This window comes from Metopolophium dirhodum, chromosome 5 (assembly GCF_019925205.1).
Source record: "Metopolophium dirhodum isolate CAU chromosome 5, ASM1992520v1, whole genome shotgun sequence".
Classification (NCBI taxonomy): domain Eukaryota; kingdom Metazoa; phylum Arthropoda; class Insecta; order Hemiptera; family Aphididae; genus Metopolophium; species Metopolophium dirhodum.
This window is the reverse complement of record NC_083564.1, coordinates 29,521,984-29,549,149: the sequence shown is the minus strand read 5'-3', so window position 1 is coordinate 29,549,149 and position 27,166 is coordinate 29,521,984. Positions and strand designations below refer to the sequence as shown.

Genomic DNA, 27,166 nt, shown 5'->3' with positions numbered 1-27,166 from the left:
GACAAGATATTTAAAAAATTGCAAAAAAAAAGTTATTGCGAGAAAATGAACTATTAAGAGCCAAGAACCACGTGGTATCTTCTAGGTAACGCTAATAGGCTCTAAAAGGTAAAACGTAGTATAGAAAAAAAATGTTTAAACAATTTTACCCAAAGGTGGTGTATTTAAATAATATGATGTACACAAACGTTGTAAACATTTTTGGTCAGAAAAAAATGTGTACCTATAAACACTTGTGTACCCAATCATCCTCCCAATTTTCTGATAAAATTATTGTTATGTGGCCAAACGTGTTACGGGCTTACGGCCAATTACTGTATTTACTAACCAGGATAATAAAATGTTTAAAGACAAATCGTAGGATTAAGCGTTTAAGACGAGAAAAAGTTAATAAAAAAATACTTATAGAAAAATGAACAACGAATGTTTTTATATCACATTTTATAATTTCTAAAAAAACACGTATCGTAATACAATAGTATGTTCAGGTGGACGAAATAGTACGTTTATAATTTGAATGTGCGAAAGTAAATTATTATTATAATATTTTATCCGTCCTAGAAAAAAATTAAAAAATTAAACGTCATGAGACTATTTATGATGGTTATGCGCTCGTTTTGATTGGATTATTCGTCAAGTTTTCTACACGAACACGTACAGTCTTCGGTCACCGGATATGGAACTTTAATCCACAGACATCTGAACTTATCGTCCTTTTTTTTACTTTTCCTCTGACCGGCCGCTCTCCTGCCCCTTGCCACGTGCCCTCTCTTCTTGTTGAACGCCAATTCCATAGTTTTTCTTTCCCGATTTTTCCTCTTATTTTTTCTGTTTTTTAACCTAAAATTAATTATCGTTAATAAGATAATGATAAACCAAATAAGTGTTGGGTTTGTAAGCGGATCACATTTTATAAATAGATTATAATTAAAAAGACACAATGTGTCAATGTGTCATCGTAGTCTACATTCAAAATTCCATAACATATATACTTAGATATTGTGTCAATATATCATTACAGTTAAAAAACACTACAAATCTATAATTAGTTAGATAATATTTATTAATGATTTAATATGATGATGTACTGATGTAGAATATATTATTATACGAACATATTATGTCATTATGATCGATCTCTTTGTTCCCGCGCAGTCATGAAAACATTCTTCTTCAAACTTTTTTTTTTTTTAACAATGCATTAGGTTACAATACTTATATATTATTGTACAGGTTAGTACTTGAATCAATACGTTTTGGAAATAAATAAGTTGTAATTAAAAAAAAAAAAATGCAATATCACCGTTGCAAAAATGATATTTTTTTCCTTTTGAGCAAAAATTGACATAACCTAACTTATATATTATATTATATAAGTACTATACAAAATACTACAATATAGGTAATATCAAGCTTTAGACTTATACGACTTCGCGCGTATCATAACCAACTCACCAACAATGCCACCGCAACAGGTTGAGTACTCTGATGGACGAAGGCATGCACGACATGCCCGGCGGCCAACTACAGCTCATCATTTCCGACCGACCACATCGACCCTTTTTTATCCACCTGGGCCAAAACGACTTGCCCAGGTCTGCCCATGCGTATTCGACCGGACATTTGCTCCGGTGCACCAACCACGTGCGCATCATCTCTTGGTACTGGACAGGAAGTTGTTCCGGAAGCTGTAGGTTGTCCGGTCCAGGCGTCTTCAATGAATTGACGCCGGCCGAGCCCGACGCGTTACCACGGTCTTCCTGTATATCGAAAATTATGGGATTGTACTTTAGAGTTTAGAGACATCGAACGGCCGAACTAAATATCGAAAGACGAACAATCCAAAGAAACAAAGGCGGCACGAGTTCGTTAAGTTAAAAGTAAATAATTAACAGATAATACATTTAACTCTCCAAGTTTAAAGGTAATAGGGGAAAAAATACTTACTCAACCAAGTTCAAAAAAAGTTTTGACTTAACGCAAACTTATTAACTACCTGGTTTATGACCGTCTTTGTATAGAATATAATATAGATATCACTTAATAGAATTCGGAGAGGGACGAACTGTGGAGGGGTGTGTGCAATTGGGGCGTGACAACCCCTCCCAGGCAGCAATTATACCTTCAGTCGTCATTCAACACTTGGTAAATTCGTTCGAAATGTCAAAATTAAGAGCTATACACGTCCATTTGTTGTCTTCATCTTACAAGTGCGTAACATAGCAAATTTACGACCAGGAGAACGCGTTTAGCCCCGTTAGCTTGAAAATTATAGAGTTAATCAACCTATTATGAAACTTGATGGTAAGTACATTATCTATGTTTGTATGTGGGTTTTTACTATGGTTAAATTTTTACTAAGTTATGCGTGTTACGTGTATAATATAGCGTAAATAAAAAATTCTCTTAACTCACTTAAAACTAAACTATTGCCAAATACCCACATACAAACACAGATTATGTTCTTACCATCAAGTTTCGTAATAAGTCGATTCACTCTAATTTTTAAACTAACTGAGTTAAACGTGATCTGTTGAGCGTAAATTTTCTATGTTATGCACTTGTAAGACGGAGACAGCAAATATCTGTGTAGCGTCCTCTTAAGGATATAAAAATCTAGTTGGAAATTTCGAAGACTACAATCCGTAAATTTCTTTTAGGGTCATCCCTGCTTCTGTACCAAACCAATTTTATACTTAGTACCCATATTTAATATTTAACTGTAGGTAAGTAACCTATATAAACCATTTGAAGTACCTAGGTACCTATATCTAATCATAATTTACGAAAACCCAAGACAATTTTCGGAGTTTTTATACGTTATGGTGACATTATATCACACGTATTAATTATTATAGATTATATAAATTTTTTTAACGTGTCACATCAAGTTGTAACATAAGAAGTTAGGTATGTATATTCTTATTTCTTTGGGTCAAGCAATGTGCATGGGTCAAGCAATGTGCAAACAGTACGGCCCTCATGTAGTGGTTACACATGAAAAAAAAAAGGTATGAATATTCTTTCAAGTTTAAATAATAGAACTTCCCTTGCAAAGTTCGATACATGAATCGAATCATTATTTAAGGTCACTCAGGTCAATATTTTAACTCTCAGTACTAGTATTCATAGAATTAGTAACGGGTAACAGACTATTACAATTTTATCTACTTTACCAATAATCAACACTATTATACACTATATTAAATTATAATATTTTATACGGTTTATGTGGGTACATTCACGATTAACATAATAATATGTATACCTTCTATATTATAATAGTACTATTACAATGTTTAAATAATTCTACGTTATTTTTTTTGTTCTTATCTGTTCAATATCATATTTATATTAGCTTAAAATATCGACGGGTTTGGTAGTTTGGTGAATTGAATCATCATCGGAAGTCGTTACACGCAGGAAACGAGTACCGTAAAATCGTCTGAAATAATTCTTTGATTAAAATGTCGATAATACGTCGACGATACATTGCACCTCGTTCACACGATCATAGTCATGATGGCTATTATACTTTAGAATCTAATAAAAAAACAAAATAATATGTTTGGTAACCTCTTTTGGTGGTCGCCCGTCAGTCCTACTGATTGTGACATTATAATAAGCGGTGGTGTGCCTACCGGTTTAATCGACTAGATCATTGTAGCAAACCCATTTTCATGGGTATAATATTATAATCAGTAGTACCAGGGTTTTGATAGGTGAAATTTGTTATTTTGTGGGTGCTCTGGGACAATGCACTCTGCAAATATGTAATTATTCGTTTCACGCTTATACCTAACATGTTATGTTAGCCACAATTTAAGGAATGAAAATATTTTCAGTTCATAAGATCACATAAAAAAACAAAATTGATATAAAATTGTATTAAGTAAACAAACTTTCATTACAGTTGAGATTGATTTGTACAAATGCGACTAGTTTTAGTTGCATGTATATATTATAATATTGTAAATTGTAACTATATAACCGACACAAAATCAAGTACAACCCACTCTAACTTGGTCAATTTTTAATAACTACATTTTGAACAAGCGTTTTTATAAAATGTTTGTAAAAACAAGATCCAAGCATTAATAATTCTTTCGAAAATTTAAAAAATTACATTCCACACATGTGAACACATTTTTACATGTATTTATATTTTTTTGATTCAATAACTATTCAATCGGGATTTTCTTATCAAGCGTTGCTAAAAAAAATAATTTTAATATATATTTATTAGTTTGATGGTTAGTTTTGTGACAAAATGTATATAATATATATTATATACTATTATAGTGACTGGAAACCATATTATTAGACTAAAAAATAATTTATCGATCTCGTCGAACTCTGTTTCGGACGTAGTAATTGATGCGGTAGTTATATGCAAATACGTTTTGTTTTTTTTATGTCATACACGTACACCTGGTGTCAAACTATTACGGTGAAAACCATTACGGCGATCATATAGTATTATAATTTACGAACAGATGGGTTTGGTGTTGTTATTTTTTTACTGAACAAATCCGACCGGAAAAATCAGACGGATCCGTTGAGATATTATCTGTGGAAAGTGTATACTATTATGTATATAGGGACGCTGCGAGTACGTTAAACGAAACAATAAAACCAGACATAAAATCAATATCTTTTAATCTTCGACAAGAAGCTAAAACGGATGTATTATTTTACATTTACGGTACGCTGAAATATCAGAGTTGTGTTCACGTGGGCACTCCCCACGCTGGGATACGCGTCTACTTATTTGGTTTGTTGGTATGAAAATAAAATAAGACATCAATTTTCGTAATAAATAAATAATTGTATAGAAATTTAAATTTAAATTGCTAATAATTCACAAAAGATTACGCTTCATTTCTCCTGCATAATATGTGTCATACGCCGTGACCGAGAATATCGTAGAGACCGCTATCGAATAGTGCATTATCGTGATACTGCTGCGCAAACAGCCGACGGACACGATTAAAAGGCCGGGGGGGGGGAGGAGGCGGCGAAGGTGCTAACGAGACAGCACAACGTGTAATCGTATGAGGATTTTTTAAAAATTATTTTCGAACGAAACAAAACAGGTAACGGACACGCGTTTTTATGATAATTCTGTAAATCGTAATCGAACGACGCATCGTTATTCCTACACGTCGTGTAAAACTCTGCAGCGGTACACAAACGATGACTGTGCCGTGTAAAAGGAATTATTATTTACAGAAATCGGTTGGCCGCACACTGCAGACATAAGTAGTATTGTTAAAATAAAACTTGACGGAATTCGACTCTTTTTCGTGCTAACAAAACATGTTTTCACTCCGACCTACAGAATACTGATCGATTTCTCATTACGCGATATGGACTTTGAAAACAAGTTTGGATCCCTCGTTTTGCTTCTTTTAGATCATGGTAACGACTTTTCAACAAATTTTGTCTAGAAAAATGTCAACAATTTGAGCTCACCAATTTTTTTTATATCCCGCAAAAATTAATAACGCTTTTACAGATAAATAAACTGAATAATAAATCTAAAGTAAGTAATATAATATTGTGTATATTAGGTATGATATGGTTTATGACGTTCAAATCCTTTTTCAAGATCAACATTTAATAGGTGTTTAATTTCGATGCCTAAGACTTGGACATTTAGATTTAATAAATGATTCCTCATGATGAATTAATGCGTAACTGGAATTAAATAAATAAGAAAAATAATTTTGACGCAAAATATAAAGCCTCGCACGATAATAATATAATAATAATAATAACATATGAACCTATTATGGGTGGGAATTATGCGCACATTCTACAACAGGTGGTGATTATTCGCCATCCCTAAAAACCGACGGGTGGCATACGATATAGATTCGCAGATAAAAATAAATAGTTCAGCGACATGTAATGACGCGGGAACGGCTGGGTTGTGGTCGGGGGTGTTTGGATATTGGGGATGAAAATTCAATACGACCCGCGCGTAACGGATCTTTTGGAGAGTTTTCAGAAATTCTTTACATCGCCGGTATGCATGTCATACAGGTGGTGGCTGTGGTGGTACCTATAAAATATAATATGTATTATTATATTATGAAGACGCGTACTACACGCTTCTAAAATATTGTAACATAATATAATATATAACATAATGGCTGTTTCAGGTACAATATACATACATAATAATATTATAGAGGACGTGTGTGTGTGTGTGTGTATTATATAGTAGTTGTAGTAGGTGTACGCGTTTTATTCTCGACACGAGATTATGGCACGTACCTACTTCCCATAATATTACTACCACCTATATTATAATAATATAATTCTGTACGACGACAAAAGATTTGATCATTTAACGGACACGTTTGGAAACGTGAAAAAAACTTATACACCTACCTAAATAATGTATATACGAACGACAGGCTCGGCGAGTATATAATATAATAATAATATTAATAATAATAATAATAATAATATACAGGGTGGTTCTTTGAACTTGCTTGCAACCCCATGTTTTCTTCAGTAACGCAGTCGCTCAAAATCTGAATATGTACCTCATAACCATATTTTCAAATTATTGACATTTTTCGTAGTGTACCTACCATTGAGGAATATCTTGTAGGGATCCAAATTGTTCTAATATGAACTCCCCTTTTCTACAGTAAACTATTTAGCTGATATTTTTTTGTCTGAAAATGTTGACGTATCAGAACCAAAATTCGAAAGAGTAGTTGTTGAGTTGCTTGGCTTCGTGTGCTAAGGATAATAGGTCCATGAAAACGGATTTGAAGGACAATAATAATATAGGCCATATGGATTATATTTTATATTTTTTTTTAAAAATATTTTAGTAATTAATGATAGTGCATCAACATATATCGGTAACTGTTAAGAATCGTCCCAGTATAATAAATAGTAGATCCAATATTTTATCTATTTTATGTTGTTTTAACAAAACCATTTTCAAGGACTAGCTATTATCCTTAGTATAAACATTTTAATAACTCAGAAACTACTAGTTCGAATTTTGAATTAGGTACATCGAAATCGTTTAGAAAAAACATCCACTAAATAGTAAAAGGTACCTCCTTGTTCCCGTTTGAAAAATAGAAGTTTGTATCACCACTGGACACTTTAATAAGTAGGTAGTACAAAGAATATCAATTATTTGATAATGATGTGGAATTTAAGTGGAATTAGTTTATGTGGAATTCAAAAATTCCAAAATTCTGAATTTAAATAAACCCATAAACAAAACCAGGAAACAATGGGGATGTACATGCTCGGTGAATCACCTTGTATATTATGCAAGTGACAGGATTATACGTAAAATAGAATTTGTGTTTTAACGGTCTGATGCACATAGATATTATATTATATATAAGTAAGGCATCGGAAAACCACAGTACGTATTATGTGGACATCGTTTCGATATGGATCGGGTTAAGACATCCGTGTCCGTTCACATATTATAATAATCAGTCGACGACAACGTCATGAAATTAACTCAATATAAAAATAATTTATTATTAATACATCGTAGTTTGTATAATATTGAATTACGTCATTCTGATACGTAAACAAATTCGAACCGAAATCGAATTTGTTATAAACTTATAAACGTTTGAGTTCGTGGCTTATCTCGCCGATCGTTGGTTTTGGTGTAAGTCCGAGTATGTAACGTACGAATAAGACAATATATCGAATAAAAACAAATGTTGCCTCACAAATTCTTCGTATCTAAACATACTGCCTAGTAATATAAATTTATATTACATAATTATTATTATTGTACTATCTATTATAATATCTAAATCTCGACTTCAGGTATATATTTTCGGAAATTGTACTAATATTATTAGTCAATATAAATAGGCAAAAGGCAATAGCGTATTGTATTATTTCAGGAAGTGTAGGTATTTTAGGTTCCAAGTGGAGCGATAATGAATGTTATGATTTTACAACGAAGTGTGCATATTTTTATGTTTGTAATTATTGTATTATACACTATTTATAATAGAAAAAATTCTTTGATCTTTAACTTTAAGTGTTTTGTTGGAAAATTGTTTGGTCCATCAAAAAGTTTGAATATTTAATACAAGATTCTTCATAAGTTGTCATTATAACTGTACCTATTTAAAAATATTTAAAATATAGACAAGATCATTTGGAAGCATTTGACAAAATTCGTCGAATTTACGAAAATTTGCTAATTATTTCGTAGTTAAAAATGCACGTTATATTCAATTTGTATTGCTAATGCTTATAAATGTAATACAAGATTCCTCATAACTTCTGTTGACACTGAAACCAAAAAATCTAAATAATATATGGGCATAATTTTTATTTTCATAGATTCTTTAAGACTTAAGTTCAAATGTGTACGAAATTAGATATTTAAACGAAGAATAACGGCTTTAATTATTTTATCGTAATTCAAAAATATTATTCGCATGGACTTGTCAATTTTACGAACCTAAATATTATTATATTTCATACAATGGCATTTTGAAACGCAATGTTTTCAATAAAAATTAATTCAACCTTCCTCATTAGTTATTACTAATAATAAAATAAATTAACTTAAAAACAATATAATTAATATAATATCTTATAATATAGGTACTTATAGTGATATAGGCAGACAGACGGATTCTTCTCTCAAAATCGTTTTTCATACTCAATATTACTGAATTAAAATTTAAGACTTACATTACAGTGACTTATTCAATGAAAAGATACACTCGACACCTACAACTCTGTAGTACAGCTGCAGAATGGTTTACCAACATTTCCCTGTATTTTTAAAATTTTTATTTCATTTCTCTAGAGATTTTTTCGACGTTTTAGGAGAATATGTTTGTTTTGAAAATGCATTTCATAGATGCATCTTTTACTGTGAATTTTTAAATTTTTTTTAGGAAAATTACATTCACACCCTATTTTTATTAGTTGTGACTATATATATTTTACTCATTACATCAAACGTCTCAATCTGATTTGATCTGTTGAATCGATATTGAAATATTGCGTAGGTACCGAACGATGATGCATACGAAAACCATATATTATATTCATGACCGTTCGTAGTGCTAAACATAATATACATTATATTTCACTTAATTTGCACAGTCTTTGCAGTAAACATAAAAAATATTAAATATTATAAGTTATAATATTTAATATTTTTAAAAATTCACTTGTCACAAACAATTTCTGCTAGCGATTGTCGTAAACGGACGTTTCGTCTGCGGCAATGAATATCGGTTATTTGATCGCAGAGAGTCGCCTTGTTTTATAAATCGTTATTTTTAATTAATTTCTTATAAAAAAATATTAATTTTGAAAATCAATTTAATTTTTGATTTAATTTAATTTTCATACTATACTCTAATGACTATAATATTTAGTATTTACAAATATTTACAATTACAAATAAATTAATATTAAAAAACTCACGTCCCACAAATGTGCATTTAAGTTTTACGTCAGTTCATAATATTGTTTTTAAATAATTTAAAATATATTCATCACTATTATACTTATATTATGTACAGAACAAAACATGCATTTTCTTTTCTTTAGAACTTAATTTCTCCAAGAATTATAATAATATGTTTATTGGGACATTATATTTTATTATTTCATATCAATCAGTATAATATAATTTACTAATATCGAATTGATTTCTAAACTTAATATTTTTACCGTTAAAATCTTACTGAAAAAAATAATGATTAAAAAAATCAGGGGGATAAACGTCTCGTGGCTATATAATAACACCCGGGAACCAAATATCGTAAAATATAGTCGCGTACAACCGTGCAGCGAATATAGCTGATACCTAGGTACCTCGCTATAATAATAATGGTATGTAATATTCAAACCATTCTTCAGGCAATACACAAAGGGAGATTGAGAATAACATTATCGTCGACCTTACCGTTATTACGATTGCCGTTTTGCTCATCCACATTTCGTTGTAATCGGCTCCGATGAGTCGGTTGAGCTTGTCGACTTTCATGTCTTTCTTGCGGGGCAGACCGGGCTCGGCACGAAACCACACGCTGAACGACCCGCCGCTCGTCTTCTTGGCGGGTGAGTTGATCGCGACCGAGTGCTGTAGCAGCTGCTCGCCAACAGCGGCCAGGACGACGATCAGTGCGACTCCGACGTCGAAGGAACGCCGCATGATAACGTCTTATCGGCGTCTGTCCTCTGTACCTGTAACGACACACCGTCTATATTATTGCGTGAACATATGGAAAAGAATAATTAATTGTACGAAAACAATAATAATATTGCTGTAATTATTTCGGAAAATATAATATTTTGTGGAGACGGACGTTCTGTATAATACATAATATTAAAATGTTCAGACGTGCATAATGACGTAGTGATTTTTTGTAATGATAAATAGCCTCGGCCATGGTTTAGTAGAGTTGATTTTCATTAATTTTCACAATGAAGTCTCGCAGTTTTGTCTACCTTTTGGCCTATTTTACGTGATTATCAATTGTACCGTCTCGTCGTCTCCAGCCCACTTAAGAAGACATCGTACCCGCACGCGTAGTCTCCGTCATCTTGATAACGCACAATATACCAAAATTATCCAGTTCCCATTTTGTACGGTTGGCTTACATTTTAGAGTGAACGGACATATTATCAAACTTAAATGTAACAACATTATATGTGTTCTGACTTCGGTTTTTTACGATATTTTAATTTTTAAGTGAATTATGAACATTTTTAAATATTGCGATTTTACAAATGTAAAACAGTCATAACTCATAACTCAAAAAATTAAAATATCGTAAAAAATAAAAATCTAACGACACAACATAGATAATACTTTCACATTTAACTATTAGATAATATGTAAATTGTCTCTAATATTTCTATCAAGCTAACCAATAGCCACACGAAATGGTGACTTCTGAACGTGAATTATTTTGGTTATTTGGTAGTTGTGCGGTAGTAAGTCGGAGACAACACAATGTATTACACGAGGGTACAACGTCGCTCACAGTCTCGCGTCGATCATCATAATATCATCGTCAGATTGCGTCGTCCCACTATTATAATGATATGCTCGTGAGCCTCAAAGGAACGATATGTCATTGGGGACGCTCGCGACAGAGGCATTATAATATATTATAATATTTTGTGTGATGTATAATATAATAAATTATCACAAAGAGAGGTCAGGGCGTCGGGTAAAAAAAAAATCGTTTGAAATTGTTATGCAAATGTGGGGGTGACTATATACGTGTCAGTGGAATAATGTGTGCCGAGAAAAATATATTGTAAAGTGTCGGTCTCGGATAGGTGGTGTATGAGAGTGCGTGGGAGGGAGAGAGATAAAGTGTCTGTGTGTGTGAGAGAAAGAGAGAGTTAGCCAAAGGGGCAGAGGAATAATAATACCGAGGAATGCGGGTTAACAGCGCTGCCGCTGTTGTACGACGATGGGTCGTCGTTGTCGTCTTCGTCGCGCAGTTCCGAGAGAAAAAAATACCGACCCCCTAAAAGAACATAATAGCGTCGTGTAAAATGATAACGTGTTATTTTGTCGGAAATCCTGCGTGCGTTTTTTTCCCCGAAATATTTTTCAAACCATTCGGACGGTTATCGCCAGACCACCCGACGCCACGCCGCCGACGACGTCGGGCATTATAAAATATAAAATATTGTATTATGATTTTTTTTCTCACAAATGCTCAGAACCGTAGAAGGAGGGTATTACAATTTCAAAACTTGAAAAATAAAAAATTGTTATCGCATGAATAGTAGTACGTCTTGTAGGTTGGACAGCGATTATCACATAGGCACATGACGATTTCAATATTTTTAAATATCCTTGCAGGACCACCCCTATTCCATCTTGTGTGACGAAGATATTCTATGAGTAGCGTCATTGTGGGGAGAGGGGGGAGAATGGGTTCGTTAACTATGTGGAATTTTCACACGTTTAGTTTAAAAAGCAACCCTGTTATTTGTTAAATGGGTATACCTTCAAAAATTATTATCTCTTATACGTATAGAGCGTAGACCATTTGAGCGATTCGACCCAAAATGTGGTCGGTGTGGGTGAATAGTAGTTATAATATGCAGATTGTGCGAGTGTTTATTCAACAAAAAATACCGTTTGTGTGAATAAGCATGAATATGTTCGTAGGAAATTAATTTATAAATTGAAAAATAAAGCCACACGCAAAATACGTCATAATATAAATAATTCATAATGAAATCTTAATTTAAAAAAGATATTGGTATAGTAATTTTGTAATATACAGTCAACATTAATAACAACTTTTCAATTATTAAAACAATATCATATAGGTACGATGATAATATAAAAAATAGAAATAATTAAAAATGAACCCTATTTATAAAAACGTTCGCATCAAAGTCACTAGGTTTTTACTTTACGCAGGTAAATATAATATCACTCGCCCAAATGGACTAATAATTATTGTTTGATCAAAATAATTACCTTACCCCAAACGATCAACGCTGTTTCAATATTAGGACTTTGGTAAATAGGTATGATAATAATAATAATTAAGGCACGTCTTGTCTGCACTTAATGATAATGCAGAAATTTATAATTTAATAACATATACAGTTGTACGTTGTTTTCATTCGGACGGCGCTATAGTAATATGTACGCGAATTATTTGGAATTTGTTCATGCTCTATAGAGATATACCTGATAGTAGTGTACCTGTAGATAGTGAGTGCAACAGAATATACGACTCGGAATAAACGCGCAGTAAAACTAAACGGATAAAAAAAAAATCGTCTCCGATTCGTTAGGAAGACGACGATGGCATTTGCATTATTCTTCTCGTGTGAAAATAAAATAACACGCCGGCCATTAAATACCTACGTACAAAATAATATTATGTTTGTCCTCTTAAACAAAAATAATTTCGAGAATATGGCAAAAAACTAAGCCAATATATTATTAATATACAGGATGATTCACCAGACATGATCACTACCATGTTTTCCTTTAACAGTGACTTTATTCAAATCCTGATTTTCAGAATTTTTATCTATGCCCAAGGACCATTTTTTAAAATAATTAAATTTTTTGTACTACTTATACGATATACAAGAACTGTCGCTGGTGCAATACAAACTTCTGTTTTTCAAATGAGAACCCCCTCTTTAAATGTAAATTATTTAGTGCATAATATATTTGAAAATATTGATACTTAATTTGAAATTCTCGACTTTATCGATTGTTAAAATGTGTATACTACCTAACGATAAAATAGTCATTAAAAATGATCTTACAAAAATATCAAATCGATGTAATATTGGATCTACCTGATTTTTATTATACTTGGATCATTGTCCATTGTTCAAATTATAAAATGTGCATTGGATCGATTGATATAAATCACTAACATTTTCAAATCGACATAGCCCACACATTATATTCCGAACCCATTTTAATAAACATATTATCCTTAGTACACAAAGTTAAATAACTCAAAAATGACTCATTTTTTTTACCTAATTTTGATTTTGATGAGACAAAATTATCAGCTAAATAATTTACCGTATAAAGGAGGAAAGGGAGGGGTTCTCATTAATTGAAATAAAGAAGTTTGTATCTCCAAACCGAAAAATATAACTTGAGTACTTAGCACAAAAAAATCTCAAAAATTTGAAAATATGCATATTTTGAAGTAATAGGTATTTAAAACTTGCAAAAATTAAAATTGAAAAATCTGCGCAATACTGAATAAAAAAGAAAGGGGGGGTGGCATGCTCGGTGAATCACCCTGTATAAATGCGAGTATTTATATTATTATAATATGTGGTGTCTAAATACCGGTCGACTGCCGCAGCAGATGGGTCAAAAGTCTGCGGTCCTATACCTATAGATGTACATAATATAATATAACTGTACAATGGGAGAGACGTTGAGATTTTTTTTTAACCATACACGAACGCCTATCGTTTACCGCATCTGGCAAATACTCCGATAAATACTTGGAAATTCTATTTATTTTTTTTTCTCTCGTTTCGGCGTTTTTCGGTCTGTTTGTTTGGGGAGTTTTTTTTTTTCGTGTCAACCGACGAACGCGTAAATGTATAAAAAAAAGTATATATTATATTATATTATATGCGCGTGTGTGTTATATAGTATATAGGTGGTACGCGTCTAAATTCTTTACGCGACGACCGGCTGCGAGTCACAACAATGATGGGTAAAAAATACCAAAACTCATGACTCACCACGTGTCTATATATCATATTATTATCTTATTATATTATATTATTATGTATACAACGAATAGCCAATACGATCCGACCAAATACGTATTGTATTTTTAGAACATCCCCGCCGCCTAATTATGCGTATTATTTAATAATTGTATATCACATGAAGTGCCCGTGGTCGTGAGTCGTCAAGAGTCGTGTAATATTACAACGTGATTTGTATATTGTTGCCGGACCACCAACACTTGTGTTATAGTGGCGACCTATAATAGTACCTATGACTATATTATAGGTATGCCCGAGTCATAAGTGTACGTACACATTTGGAAACTATGTGCTCAGACTATACGTAAGTACTCGTCATTAAACGGTATAATATAGGTAATTAAAATTGTCATGCCATGACGTGATATAAATTAATACGGCGCCAAGCGTTTTAAAATATGAGTACCTACGTATAAACAATATATTCTAAAACTTCACTTATGGTATACGTGCGACGGGTGCGTCCTGAACGGTTTTTAAGTGGGTACCGGCCAAGATAGCTATAATATTATGAACAAATTTGAAAACATCTTTTTCGTATGGTTTTGAGTAGTTTTGGCCTATTTGTATTAAAACACTTCGAAATATCTGATTTGAGTTCAGCTGTAAACGTGTAAAAAAAACATGTCCAATAAATTTCAGATCTGCTACTACCCTGCACAGTAGTAACTACCTAGCTTTTGTTTTTTTGGGGGGAATGGGGACATATCTCTCCAATTTTAGCCGATATATGCCATTCTTCCTCTAATCGTTCCTATAACCCAACGTGTGTCAATAATTATCATTATAATAATTTAGGTGCCTACTCATTGGCCATTGCTCAAACTGAGGGTATAGAAGATAAGACAGAGACCGTTTTTTTTTTAAAAAAATAAATATTAATGCGTAAACCGTTCTAATTATATTATCCTTATAAAGTTGTATACAAATCAATAAGAAATTTAAATATTTATATTTATTTTAACTTGTGCACCCCTCTCCTCCACTAACTTTTATTCACAAGTTCATACTATTTACCTATATAGTGTCTACGGTACCCAATTTATTTTATAAATAAAATTCCAAGTATAGCGAAAAAAATTGTTTTGTTCGTGCGGCGGCGATAAACTTTTTTCGTCAAACAGTTTTCTTATTATGTAACTATTATAAAACGTCACCAACGGCTAAAGATGCCAACCGACGGTTTCGATATAATCGTTCACGATAATCCGTATAATATGATATTTTACCGATATCGTGAGAGTGTCCGACACACACATTTGCATAATATATTGACAGTCTTTTGAAAATACAAAATTTTTGTACCCGTCGCAGCACAATAATTTACGGCATAATGTTATATTTTCTGCGACCACACGTTAAGTGCCGATCTGACCTCGGGCGTCGTAAATCGTAAAAAATCGAATTCATAGCCTGTGGTGAGCGTAGGAATTATATAGTTTTTTTTCCCGTAGAAACGAGGTATTTGGTGAACGGTTTTAATGCGCACAGGTGTCATGGTAAAAAAAAAAACTGTAGATACGCCGTAAAATCTAAAATGGTTTTCGAAATGTCAGTTTTGACAAAATCCTGGTGATGATTTCGCAGTAAAGCAATCGTACAGATTATAACAGGTGTCACCAAAATAATATTTTTAAAGGGCCACAATAGACATATTTTGAAATTGTTTACGGACCATCAAAGTTGCAGACGTCGATAAAAACCAATGGACAAAAATGATAAATTACAACATTACAACGTATAATATTAACGGTTTTTACTTTTTATTCTTGTCTGCAGGTCGGATAACATTTGTCCACGGACCGCCATTTGGTGACCCATGGGTTATAATATTATATTTACACAAATCAAAAATCACTCAAATTCATAATCACATTACATATTATTATAGTGACACAGTAGTTCAAATTTTGAGTTTTTTAAATAAAGATGAAACATAATATGTGACTGCATGTCATTGCGGGCAGGATCCCCGTGGGCGTCATTTTAACATGACATATTATATGATTTTGTGTTTGATACAATACATACTTCTTTTTTCAGACCACATTTTCCCTCACCATTACAGTTTCCATGGTAACGAAATAATAACAAAAAATAAATTAATGTTATATATAAGTTATATTACGTTGTAATTTAGCGTTATAGCACCTATAGGTTGCCCTTAGCAAATAGCAACCGATGAATAATATAATCAGTGCAATTATTACCATGGAAACAAACACAGAAAAAACGGACCGGCATAATCTGGATTTAAATATTTTTTTCGAAATAGAATTGTCCGCAATGTTGCCCCTAGCAAACGATGTTTAATATAATTACGTTACCATAGTAACCTCGTTGATAATTTTAATATTATTTATTTGTATTATAATAATTTTAAAAACATATAATAATACTATCTGACTCACCCGACCACGACGTTGTCCAGGCCAAAGATTTGTATTTTTAATAAATAATATATTTTTACAAAATGTATATATTATATTTCTTCTAATATTATAATATTAATATTGGGGGACGGGGTGGCTGAGTGGATTAAAGCGTCGGTTGCGACGCACATAGGCACCGGTTCGAACCCGGCCGCGGGTGGCATTTTTCTTCGGGCAAGTCACGATGTCCAGAGAGAAGTGCTGCCAACCCCCATCCGGGCATAGCAAATACCTACGGGTGTCCACTAAACAAATCTACCAAACCAAAAACACACGTTTTTACAAACCTACAATTTCTTCACCTGCAGACAAAAACAAACAGGTAATGGCCATAGTGCCAGGCTTAACGATCAATAAAAAAAAAAATAATAAAAAAATATAATTTATAGCCATTTGCAAAGGTTTAGATTTTAGATAGGTAAACAAAAAAAAATTTCTTTTTCGTTAGCTAAAAAAAATTATGTACGAGCTACCATTTAGCTATCTAGCCTATAGGAGTTGAAAAATCAAGCTATCCTTCAAGTTTCAAGTAATTTATTGATATACATTTTATAGAAAACGGTCCAGTCGTTTTTTGAGGCTATTCATTTCAGAGGAACTAACATCCAATTTTAGTTGTACACAAATGATTTCGCACGAGAAAAAATACAAAATTTAGATTATATAAGTGTATTTTGATTTTGGTGTACGTATCTACCTCAGTTCCTAGGTAAATTTATGTGCGTCGCTTTGCTAAATCGACCAAGATGGACAATTAATTTGTGGTGGACGGTATATATCACCTAGTATAAATCGAACGTGATTTAAACTTCTCTTTAAACTTTCCTGATATCTCCAAGAACAATTTGAAATATTCAAAAAATTGGTAAAGTTGTTTTTGAGTACTTATATAATAGCTACAAATATACATTCAACTCTCATATTTGTTTTAAGATATCATTTCTTTATTTGAAACCATAAACGTGACGACTTGATACAAAAAGTAACTAATGGCAACTATTTAGATACAAAAAAAATGTCTACTAACTATTTTTCCTATAACGGACAGCAATGATTTATAAACAAAAATGTCCATCGAAAATCTCAAAAATTCTGTTTGAGTACCACTCCGGGTTGGACGTACCCGGTCCAATTGTGAATCTAAACCATCCAGGGAACCACTCAAACACACACAAAAAATATCATCAAAATAGGTCCAGTCATTTGAGAGGAGTTCCATTGGCACACACGGTCAGTAGAAATATAATATATATGGTGTTGAACGTGACAAATTAAAATATGCTTGTATGTATATACCCCTAAGCTTCGTTAAATGTAAACGGCACTGCAGATTTTAACACAGTAGTTTTTGGCGGTTTAGACCAATTATAAAAATATATATAGTGGGGGACGGAGTGGCCTAGCGGACTAAGGCGTCGGCTGCGACGCAGCCGACCCGAGTTCGATACCTTGACCGCGGGCGGCATTTTTCTTCGGGCAAGTCACGGTGTCCGCGGAGAACAAGTGCCGCTATCCCCCCACCCGGGGCACGGCAGAAACCTACGGGTGCCCCATTAGAAATTCTGCCAAAAACACACACGTGTACCAACCTACCCAATTTAAAAACCTACAGTGCCCTCCCCCACACCCAATGGCCTATGTTGCCGCGGGTTACCCAATAAAAAAAAAAAAAAAAAATATATAGGTCTAAAAGTAATAAGTATATCTTTGTTATTAAAATTTAAAAGTCAATGTTTTTATGTGTTTGTGTAAGCGATCCACAGCTGAGTCGATCGCACTCATAGTTTTGAAATGTGATACATAGGTATCCTAAGTGCACCTCGATGCCAATTTTTTAATTTTGGAAAGGGCTCACACAGGGATTTGTAAGATAACAAAAAATGAATATACTTTGTTTGTACAGAGTTGTAATTGGTTACAGAAAATAAAATAGTTATTATAATTGTAAATAATCTTAGACATGTACTTTATGTTTGGTCAAAATTCAAAACCACCCGAAATAACTGCGTGTTAAGATCTGCGCTTACATTTAATTTGTCATAGGCAACGCCGCGGCCGTGCAGGATCAGATAGTATACATAGTAGGTAGTTGTTATATTTATTTTATGTTACCAATGGCAACCCTATATTATAGGCATTAGTGTTTGGAAAGAACGCGTTCTGTTTTATGTGAACGAGCCATGAACTCGTTCAACGGAGGGACATTTGAACGCGTTCAATAATTACACGAACGCGAACGACTTTTTCGTTCATTTCACGTTCATTTCACGTTCATTTGATAAAAAAGAAAAGTGATAGTAAATAGTAATAAATATTAAATATTATTATCAATGATATCCCATACGGCCAAATATTGAAATATAAAATAACTAATAATATTGGTGAAACTTGGTTTTTTCTTATAAGTTATCACTCATTCTTAACATTCCAGAAAATGGTTTTAGAAGATAAGGTCCGTAATAATAACTAAAAATATCGCAACAATAATATTAGTGAACGTTCAAAACACTGATAGGCATACAAATATATTAATATAATATATAAAATATTCATTTTTCGTGAGCCCCTCATTAAAATGCGAAAATTGGCTTCGAGGTGCACATCCTTGGGTATAGGATTACACCGATGTACCAAATTTCAGAACAATCAGTGCGGTGGCCTTGACTGTGGATCACACAGATATACACACACAAACATCGCGTTTTATTAATGTATAAATGATTATATATTTTTCCGTGCAGTGGAGAAAATATCAAGTAACACGGTAGATACGTTTTTAGAGTGAGTATTTTTTTTTTTACCATAACACAATAATAATATATAACCAGCAGCTACCACCGGCGGAGTGGATGTCTATTTTATTATTTTATACAGCGCAGACAAAGCGTCGGATCACAAAAATAGCGTATAAGATTGTCATTATTATTATTATTATTATTAGTATTAGTATTATTACATAATAGTCATTATAATTACAATTTTCATTGGTGCGGCGGCGACAAATAGTGTTGATTATAAAATAGAAACAGAAAACGACGGACGCTGGTCATGTGGCGCCGCCGTGGTTGAACGTCGAAAAGTGTGTTTTATTATATTATTACTATTATTATCTACAGCAAATAATGTACAAGAATATGGTAAAGAATAATACATGCTCACCTACCTGCAGCAGATGAAGCGCGTTCGGAGTACAATGCTAGTCTTGTACCGAGCAGGTTACCGTACAACTGTTGGACAGACAGTTCGACGTCCCCCAAACATCCTAATTCCCCACCTCGTCAAATAAAATATAGTTTCGGACCCTTAACCATCGACACCCTATTGGCAGAGTACGACTGTGCCTACCTACCTGCCCGACTGTACACATATTATGTACTGACACGACACGTGTTTGCCGCGAGTGCGACGGCGAGAAAACGCGCGAGTTTTTGCCTCCCCGCGAACAATGACGACGTATTTTTCCCTTGTGATTTATATAATAATAATTATTATTATTATTATATCGTATGCAATGCTATTATTATTTTAAACGACGAATCTTCCATACGACGAATTTCGATTTCACAACTAAATTGTCCGTTGAACTAGTTATTATGTTATATGCAAACCTCACCAAGACCGAATTAGAACCAAAATGCACGTGGTATTCTATTATTTACGAATTTCCCTATAAGTAATACAATTTTTTTGGTCGCCAGTCGAGGTTTTGGTAATAATATGTGTACTAGTTCATAACTAGGTATCTGGTATATGTTATTTGTTTACTGCACATTCGATCGATCTCCGGCCAGGTCGAAAACTTAGTAGTTTGGTTTTTTTCTCATAAGACCCTATAAGATATAACGAGTGCGCGCGTAGGTATCACGGTTATCTGCTAGTAGATAACCATGGTATAATAACAGGTGTATACACGCATAATACTTATTATTATTACATAACAATATTAATTACATTTGCATTCTGTCGTTTTATTTATTTATTTTAGCAAAACGCGTAGTCGCGGTCGTCGCTGCGTTAATATAATAATATATTATCGTATGCGTAATTAAGGTTTTTAATATTAATGTAAAATAAATGTGGGTACCTACATAAAATCATTTTTTCTCGGTGGTGACTTAGGTTGTTTGATAATAATATGATTTTCCCCAATGCCGTCTAAAATCGAAATAAAAACCTTATACCTACGCCTACTCGACCATTAAACTTTGCTAAATAACATTATTATCGGTTTATATACAACTTTCTAAAAGATCATCGAATATAGGTATAGGACATAGGTGTGCACGTTTAAAGAAACCATAAATATTTTAATGCGATTTAAACGCTGGTCGTAAAACTGTGTTCGGTAATTATTTTTCGAAAATATATTAGACACGCAAAACCTACCTATATTATATTCCCTGCATACGTGTGTCACGGCGGCATATTGTTCTACGCGTGTAATATTATGTCGTCCGCAGGCAAGAATATATAATATTTTAGAATACCTCACTAAGCATGCCCAACCCCCTCTTATCCTATAAATAATGGGTTTCTTCAAATTTTGGATTTTGGAATTTTTAAGTAGGTACACTATTAAAGACAATATTTTAAAATATTTTGATATTTTTTACCATTCAATGATTATAATTCTATATGGTGGTACAAAATTCTTTTTTTTTTCGAATGAGAATCACCACTCTTTAGTCTCCCGTAAATGGTTAAGCAGTAGTTTTTTTCTATGTCAATGTATTCAAAACTTAAAACGAAATTTGAACGACTAGTTTCTACTTTTAAAAATTTACGTCTACAATTTATGTACTAAGGATAATAATAGTAGCCCTTATCATAATATTAATTTTATAAAATACTAAATTGATGTTATTACTTTATAGTTAGTCTCGTACTCTATAGTACCTACTTATTACATATTACTTTACTCAGATAATTTATACAAACTATAAAATGTATATATTATAATCTATATGGATCATTATAAATAATTTTGTATTTCAAATCTTTAATACCTCTAGACTTCCAATCCTATTATCGTGAACCTATACACCTATAACCTACACAAAGTTAAACAAGTCAAAAACTACTCATTAAATTTCTAATTTAGATTACATTTTTGTACAAATCATTTGATTCATAGTTTAAAATTGTACTTATCATTAAAACAAATCTATCCGAACTCCTTAAATAGTGTATAAATATCGAAGTATTTGAAATCAAATATAGTCCTTAAGCAAACTTAGCAATTCCAAAGCGCATTATTAATATTGTTAAAATACATTATTGAAAGAAAAAATTGTTGGTAAGCATGTTTGCTGAATCACCTACAATAAATAGGCACCTACATTATTATAGTTGGACGCTGCCGTTGTAATTTTGCGTGAAGACATATTTAGACGAGCAAAAAACTAAAAAATAAATAATAACCAAAGTCGGTCATCGGAAGATTGTATATATTTATTAGAAAAAAAAAAAAAACAACAAACAATCAAACGAACAAACATGTCTGGTATATTATACGTCATGTACGTCTTTGTGTGTCGAATAATATACCGAAGATTAATGATTTATTAAAAATGTGAGTGATTTTTTTTCCCGCCGTCCATCATGGTCGTCGATCGTACAATTTCAGTTATTTATTAAACATTTCGTTTTGACACGACGACAATATTATGAAATACCACAGAGAGAAAAAAATGAATATGTACATATCGTATTTTACGGTGTTATTACAGTGTACATTAATACGATGCACCATTTACCATGATAAATTATAGTTAATATAATAAATATTAAATTATATTATGTGTATACACCTATGTAGTGCGCGTGATCACTGCTGAGCAAAATAGAGCTAAATCGTTGAGAAGGGTGTCCGTTTTTCAGCACACCAAATCGGCTGTCGTGAAATGGTTTGAATTTGATAGATATCTTTTTATTCGTTAAACCAAAATATAACACTGTATGCAGATCGGACTGGATCCCGATTTTAAATACCTACTCTGTTTTAATAAGTTGTAACAAACATCTATATATTCCCACACATTTTTAAAAATATTTTAAACATGTTTTTCTAGCATCGTTTGAAATTAATTCAAAAATTAGAGTTCAATGCGGCTTGAACTGTGTTTTCCTTATTCTTGTGAAAAAAAAAATCAAAACCAAAATATCCGACAATTCTATGAGCGAGATCGTGTTTACTGTAAAGTAATTTTTGATCGTTAGAATTATTTTATTTTATTTTACGGTACGGCTTTTTGTATGACCTCTACGCCTCGTAACTAGAACCTCGTAACTGCCTGCATTTCTGCCCCTCAATAAATAGCCGGCTCCCACATCCTAAAATATAATATAATTTATTATTCTATGTCGATTCATTACGCTTAATGAAAACGGACGGCCGCGCGTGACGATCGTTTATTTGGATTCGGTCTGAACATAATATTATTATAATGTGTATACTGTATAATATAATAATATTATGTGTATTCGCGATGCTGCGGTTTATCGATATTTCACACGGTTATTATATTGCATTCGGAAAACTGTCGAGACGAGTTTAAGAAAAAAAATTAAAAATCAGTGGCGCTACGAGGGCGTATGTTGAAAATAATATTAAGTTATATATTGTGCAAAGCCGCTGCAAGTGAGAGCGCCGTATTGAGATTGAACGTTTTTAAGCGCCACACCTCCCACTGACTGACTTATCGTAGGTACCTATTGATAATTCACCTAAACCGATATAGATTTCCGTAGAAATTCTACAATTTCTTATTAGTTAATATACAATCTTTCCATGAATGTGATTCCGTTACAACCGATTTTTTATCTTTATGATTTATCATTACACATTAAGATAAAATTGTACGATTGAGCGAAATACATGTACAGACTCAATTTATTGATAGAACAAAAACACTTTGACGCTAAAAAATAATAACTTCGAATGGGGTACCTGTATATAAGTATCATAATTTAATTAAGTAACTAAAAACCTTTAAATATATTATTATTTTTATGTCACACTGCAGACCATTCATCTAATTGATTAATCAAATTAATGACAAAATAATTCACGGTATTATCACACGACATAATCTTCTTCGAGGTCTATTCAGTACCTACCAAGATTAGCTCGATTTGTGATTATTTTAAATGAACGCTTTTAATACAGCATGCGATAATGTATAAGTAATGTTTTCTTGTCGATATTTGGTCGCTGAATTATACGTAGGTATCATGTTGTTTAATCGATCTGTCGAAGGCCCTTCCTCCCACCTTTTACTACGACCATGTGTACCTTTTTGCCGTGTTTATGAAGAGGTTGGCGCTCTAGGAAAATTCCTACTTATATAAACTATACATAATATTATGTATAAAATCATCAGTGGGCAAGTCAATGGAAATAATAAATTCAAATTAACTGAACAAGCGGATTGTAAAGCTAGAGAAGTTAACAGTTAACAAATAATACATTTAACTTGTTAAGTTCAAAGTTAATAATATGTGAAAAAAATAACAACCTACGTGGATTACATAAAGTGTATTTTATCTAAGTATAATATTATTTTATCAAGAAACTTAACATATATTTTAGTATTCGATTATTTTTATTAATTAACGTATTACATAATATACACTAGTTTATGTATAAAATCAACAATTTCAAAAATCATTATGTTATCTATAATCATTAATGTATACATTGTTTTTAAATAAACTGAAATAAATCTGAGTAACTTCAACAGTCAATTAAACTAGTCAGGTTATTAATGTAATTAGTAATTTAACTGACTAGTTAAATTTAAAAGTTATTGAAAAAAACGAAATGTTTAACTAGTCTAAATAGAAAAAAAATGTAATCTTAAAAAATTACAAATGAACAATAATCTACATCAGCTGCTGATGCAGCTCTAAATAGAATACAGACAGGCAGACCGATATAATACAGTTGAACCTCGATAACTCGAGTCGGGTGGAGACAAAAAAAAAAATTCTAGTTACCAAAAAGTTGAGTTATAAAACACATTGTATGTACATATTGAAATGCAGGGGCCAAGACATTCCTTCGAGTTATCGAAAATTCAACTCATAAACGTTCGAGTTATCGAGGTTCCACTGTATTATGCTTGATCGGCGGTTGCCTAAATAGTAGATACATTATACATTATTATAAAATTGTATATGTTACAATATCTATATTATATATTATTATTTATTATAATAATAGGTAGGTATGCATAACCTCTGATGATGGTAAACAAATAAAGCGTTAACTCGGTTTTTTGTGATAATACTGATTGCTATAATGTTATATAATATATAGGTACTTCGACCAAACTTTAAAACCACTAAGATATTATACCGTTTTGTTTTTTGTCAAAATATCGTTTAAGTAGTGATATTATAACACATCTATAATTGTATAAATACATATATTTGAATATCCACAACCGTCCGCGTAGGAATCCTACAACACAATACACTCACACAATGAAGTCAGGTCACAAATTAAATTAAACTTACCTTAACATTTCAATTAATTAATGCGCACTTTTATACACAATATTATACATCATGCACCCTGCTGAAGAGCGTACGTACAACAAACTGCAACTAAAATAATATTGCAGTCACTCGGCTTTGCAGGTGCATTTGAATTGATACTCCCCCCACCTAAAAAAAAAAACTCAATTTTGAAATTGTCCTAATTGAGTCCCGACTTTTATAAAGATATATTAATATATTATACATATTTTAATACCTATTAGTTAATTCTCGGAAGATCACGCAATACGTATCACACAATCACACAGAGGGAAAATGTTTGTAAATTAATTTCTATTTCTTGTAATACAACACTACCTATACAATTATTCTACAAAATGATTAGTAATGTGTGATATACGTACAAGAGGATGGAGACTACACTAATATGTTAAAAGAAAAAAATATTGATATTAAAAAATAACTTAAAGTTTCGTGTCATTAATTACTTAAGAACGAAATTAAAAGATGGTGGAGTACGAAAAATAGTAACAGAGCCTTTTTTTAAATGGGTAAGATTTTTATACTAACGAAATAGTATATAAAATGGTCAGTAGGTTTTTTTTCACCCTCAGATAAAGAAAAAAATGTATTTTTGAAAATATTAATCATAACCGCATATTACGATAATTTAATTCAGTAATTATTGGAACAGTTATAGTCAACACCTATAAGGGGGACTTAATTACTTTGTATAGGCAGTCGTTATTGTTTTTAGTTTTTTTCCTGGGAATCAATAAGTATGTTTTTTTAGTTTTGGAACTCGGTTAGGATACAGCTGGCTTTGCCAAACCTATATGTAATGTAATAGTAGGTAGCTAGTATACGAATCATAATAAAATACGTCGGATACAATATTATAAATATTGTGCGGTGTTGGTCGACGAGACCGCCGTGGAAACGTTAACGATTCGTCTTAAAAACGTGCTTTGTGTATAGGTACAGTTTTCCAGTTCAGATTTACGACCCCGTCACCCCCCCCCCCCCCCCCCCCCACACACACACACACACTATAAGTGAACCTGAACATACATGCATGCATTCCTAATGCTTTTGTCCCCCTCGCGCATATATGTACTATGAATAATATGTATAGTTATGTACCTATATACTATATATTATAATATATATAATACCGCCTATGTGTTGTAGGTATATAAATATATAATACAAGGTGATACACCGAGCATGTTCACCCCCCCTTTGCATCAATGGTTTTTAAATTCTTGAGATATCTTATACTACTTGAGAAAGGTACAAATTTATGTTTTTCAAATGACAACCTTTTCTACTGGGAATTATTTAGCCGATCATTTTTTTGGACATGTTGACGTATAAAAATAAAAATTTGAACGAATTTTAAGTTATTTAACTTTGAAGTATAGTGCAATAGGACTGCATATAAGTCCATGAACTTGGAATTTGAATATATAGAGGCTATAGCCATATATATATATATATATATATATATATATATATATATATAGTGAGTTGAAAGTTTTAGTGATTTTCATTAATCCAACAACATAATTTATAATTCGTAAAAATGGTCCAGGTATAATTAACACAATATCCATTATTACGTATATTTTAAATTGTTGTAAAACCATTTTTAACGACTATTATCCTCAGAGTATAAACGTTTTATCCACTAAGTAACTTTCAGAAAAATGGGAGAGGGGTTCTATTAGAAAAACAGTAATTTTTAGAGTTTGAATTAATGCATTATTGAAATGAATAAATGGGGGCGTGCATGCTCGGTGAATCACCCTGTACCCGTATAAATACGTACGTCGTCTGCGTTTGTGATGCTTCGGGCAGGGGGAGACGATCGTCGGCGCACCAATAGACGGTTGGTCGTAGCATCCGTGGACCCGTGCACACTCGAGACGAGTGTCGCGGGCGGA

At 32.4% G+C, this 27,166-nt stretch overlaps 1 protein-coding gene across 3 annotated transcripts; it reads right to left on the bottom strand.

Moving 5' to 3' along the window:
• Positions 1–424: 424 nt before the first annotated feature.
• On the bottom strand, positions 425–27,166 carry LOC132944909 (noggin-like). Of its 3 annotated transcripts, none has more exons than XM_061014462.1 (4): positions 27,052–27,166; positions 9,947–10,227; positions 1,456–1,760; positions 425–840 (listed from the first exon to the last, which is right to left on the bottom strand). In XM_061014462.1, the coding sequence occupies exons 2-4, from the start codon at positions 10,193–10,195 to the stop codon at positions 627–629; spliced, it is 768 nt and encodes a 255-aa protein (XP_060870445.1). In that variant the 5' UTR covers positions 10,196–10,227; positions 27,052–27,166; the 3' UTR covers positions 425–626. The 3 variants fall into 3 exon arrangements, with proteins under 3 accessions (XP_060870445.1, XP_060870443.1, XP_060870444.1); XM_061014460.1 differs by lacking the exon at positions 27,052–27,166 and adding an exon at positions 19,882–20,035; XM_061014461.1 differs by lacking the exon at positions 27,052–27,166 and adding an exon at positions 19,878–20,023.

Coding starts and splice junctions, on each gene's coding strand:
- LOC132944909 (XM_061014462.1), bottom strand. CDS start 10,195: ATGCGGCGTTCCTTCGACGTCGGAGTCGCACTGATCGTCGTCCTGGCC. Junction 1,761..9,946: donor AAACGGCAATCGTAATAACG/GTAAGGTCGACG, acceptor TTCGATATACAG/GAAGACCGTGGTAACGCGTC. Junction 841..1,455: donor CTGTTGCGGTGGCATTGTTG/GTGAGTTGGTTA, acceptor AATTAATTTTAG/GTTAAAAAACAGAAAAAATA.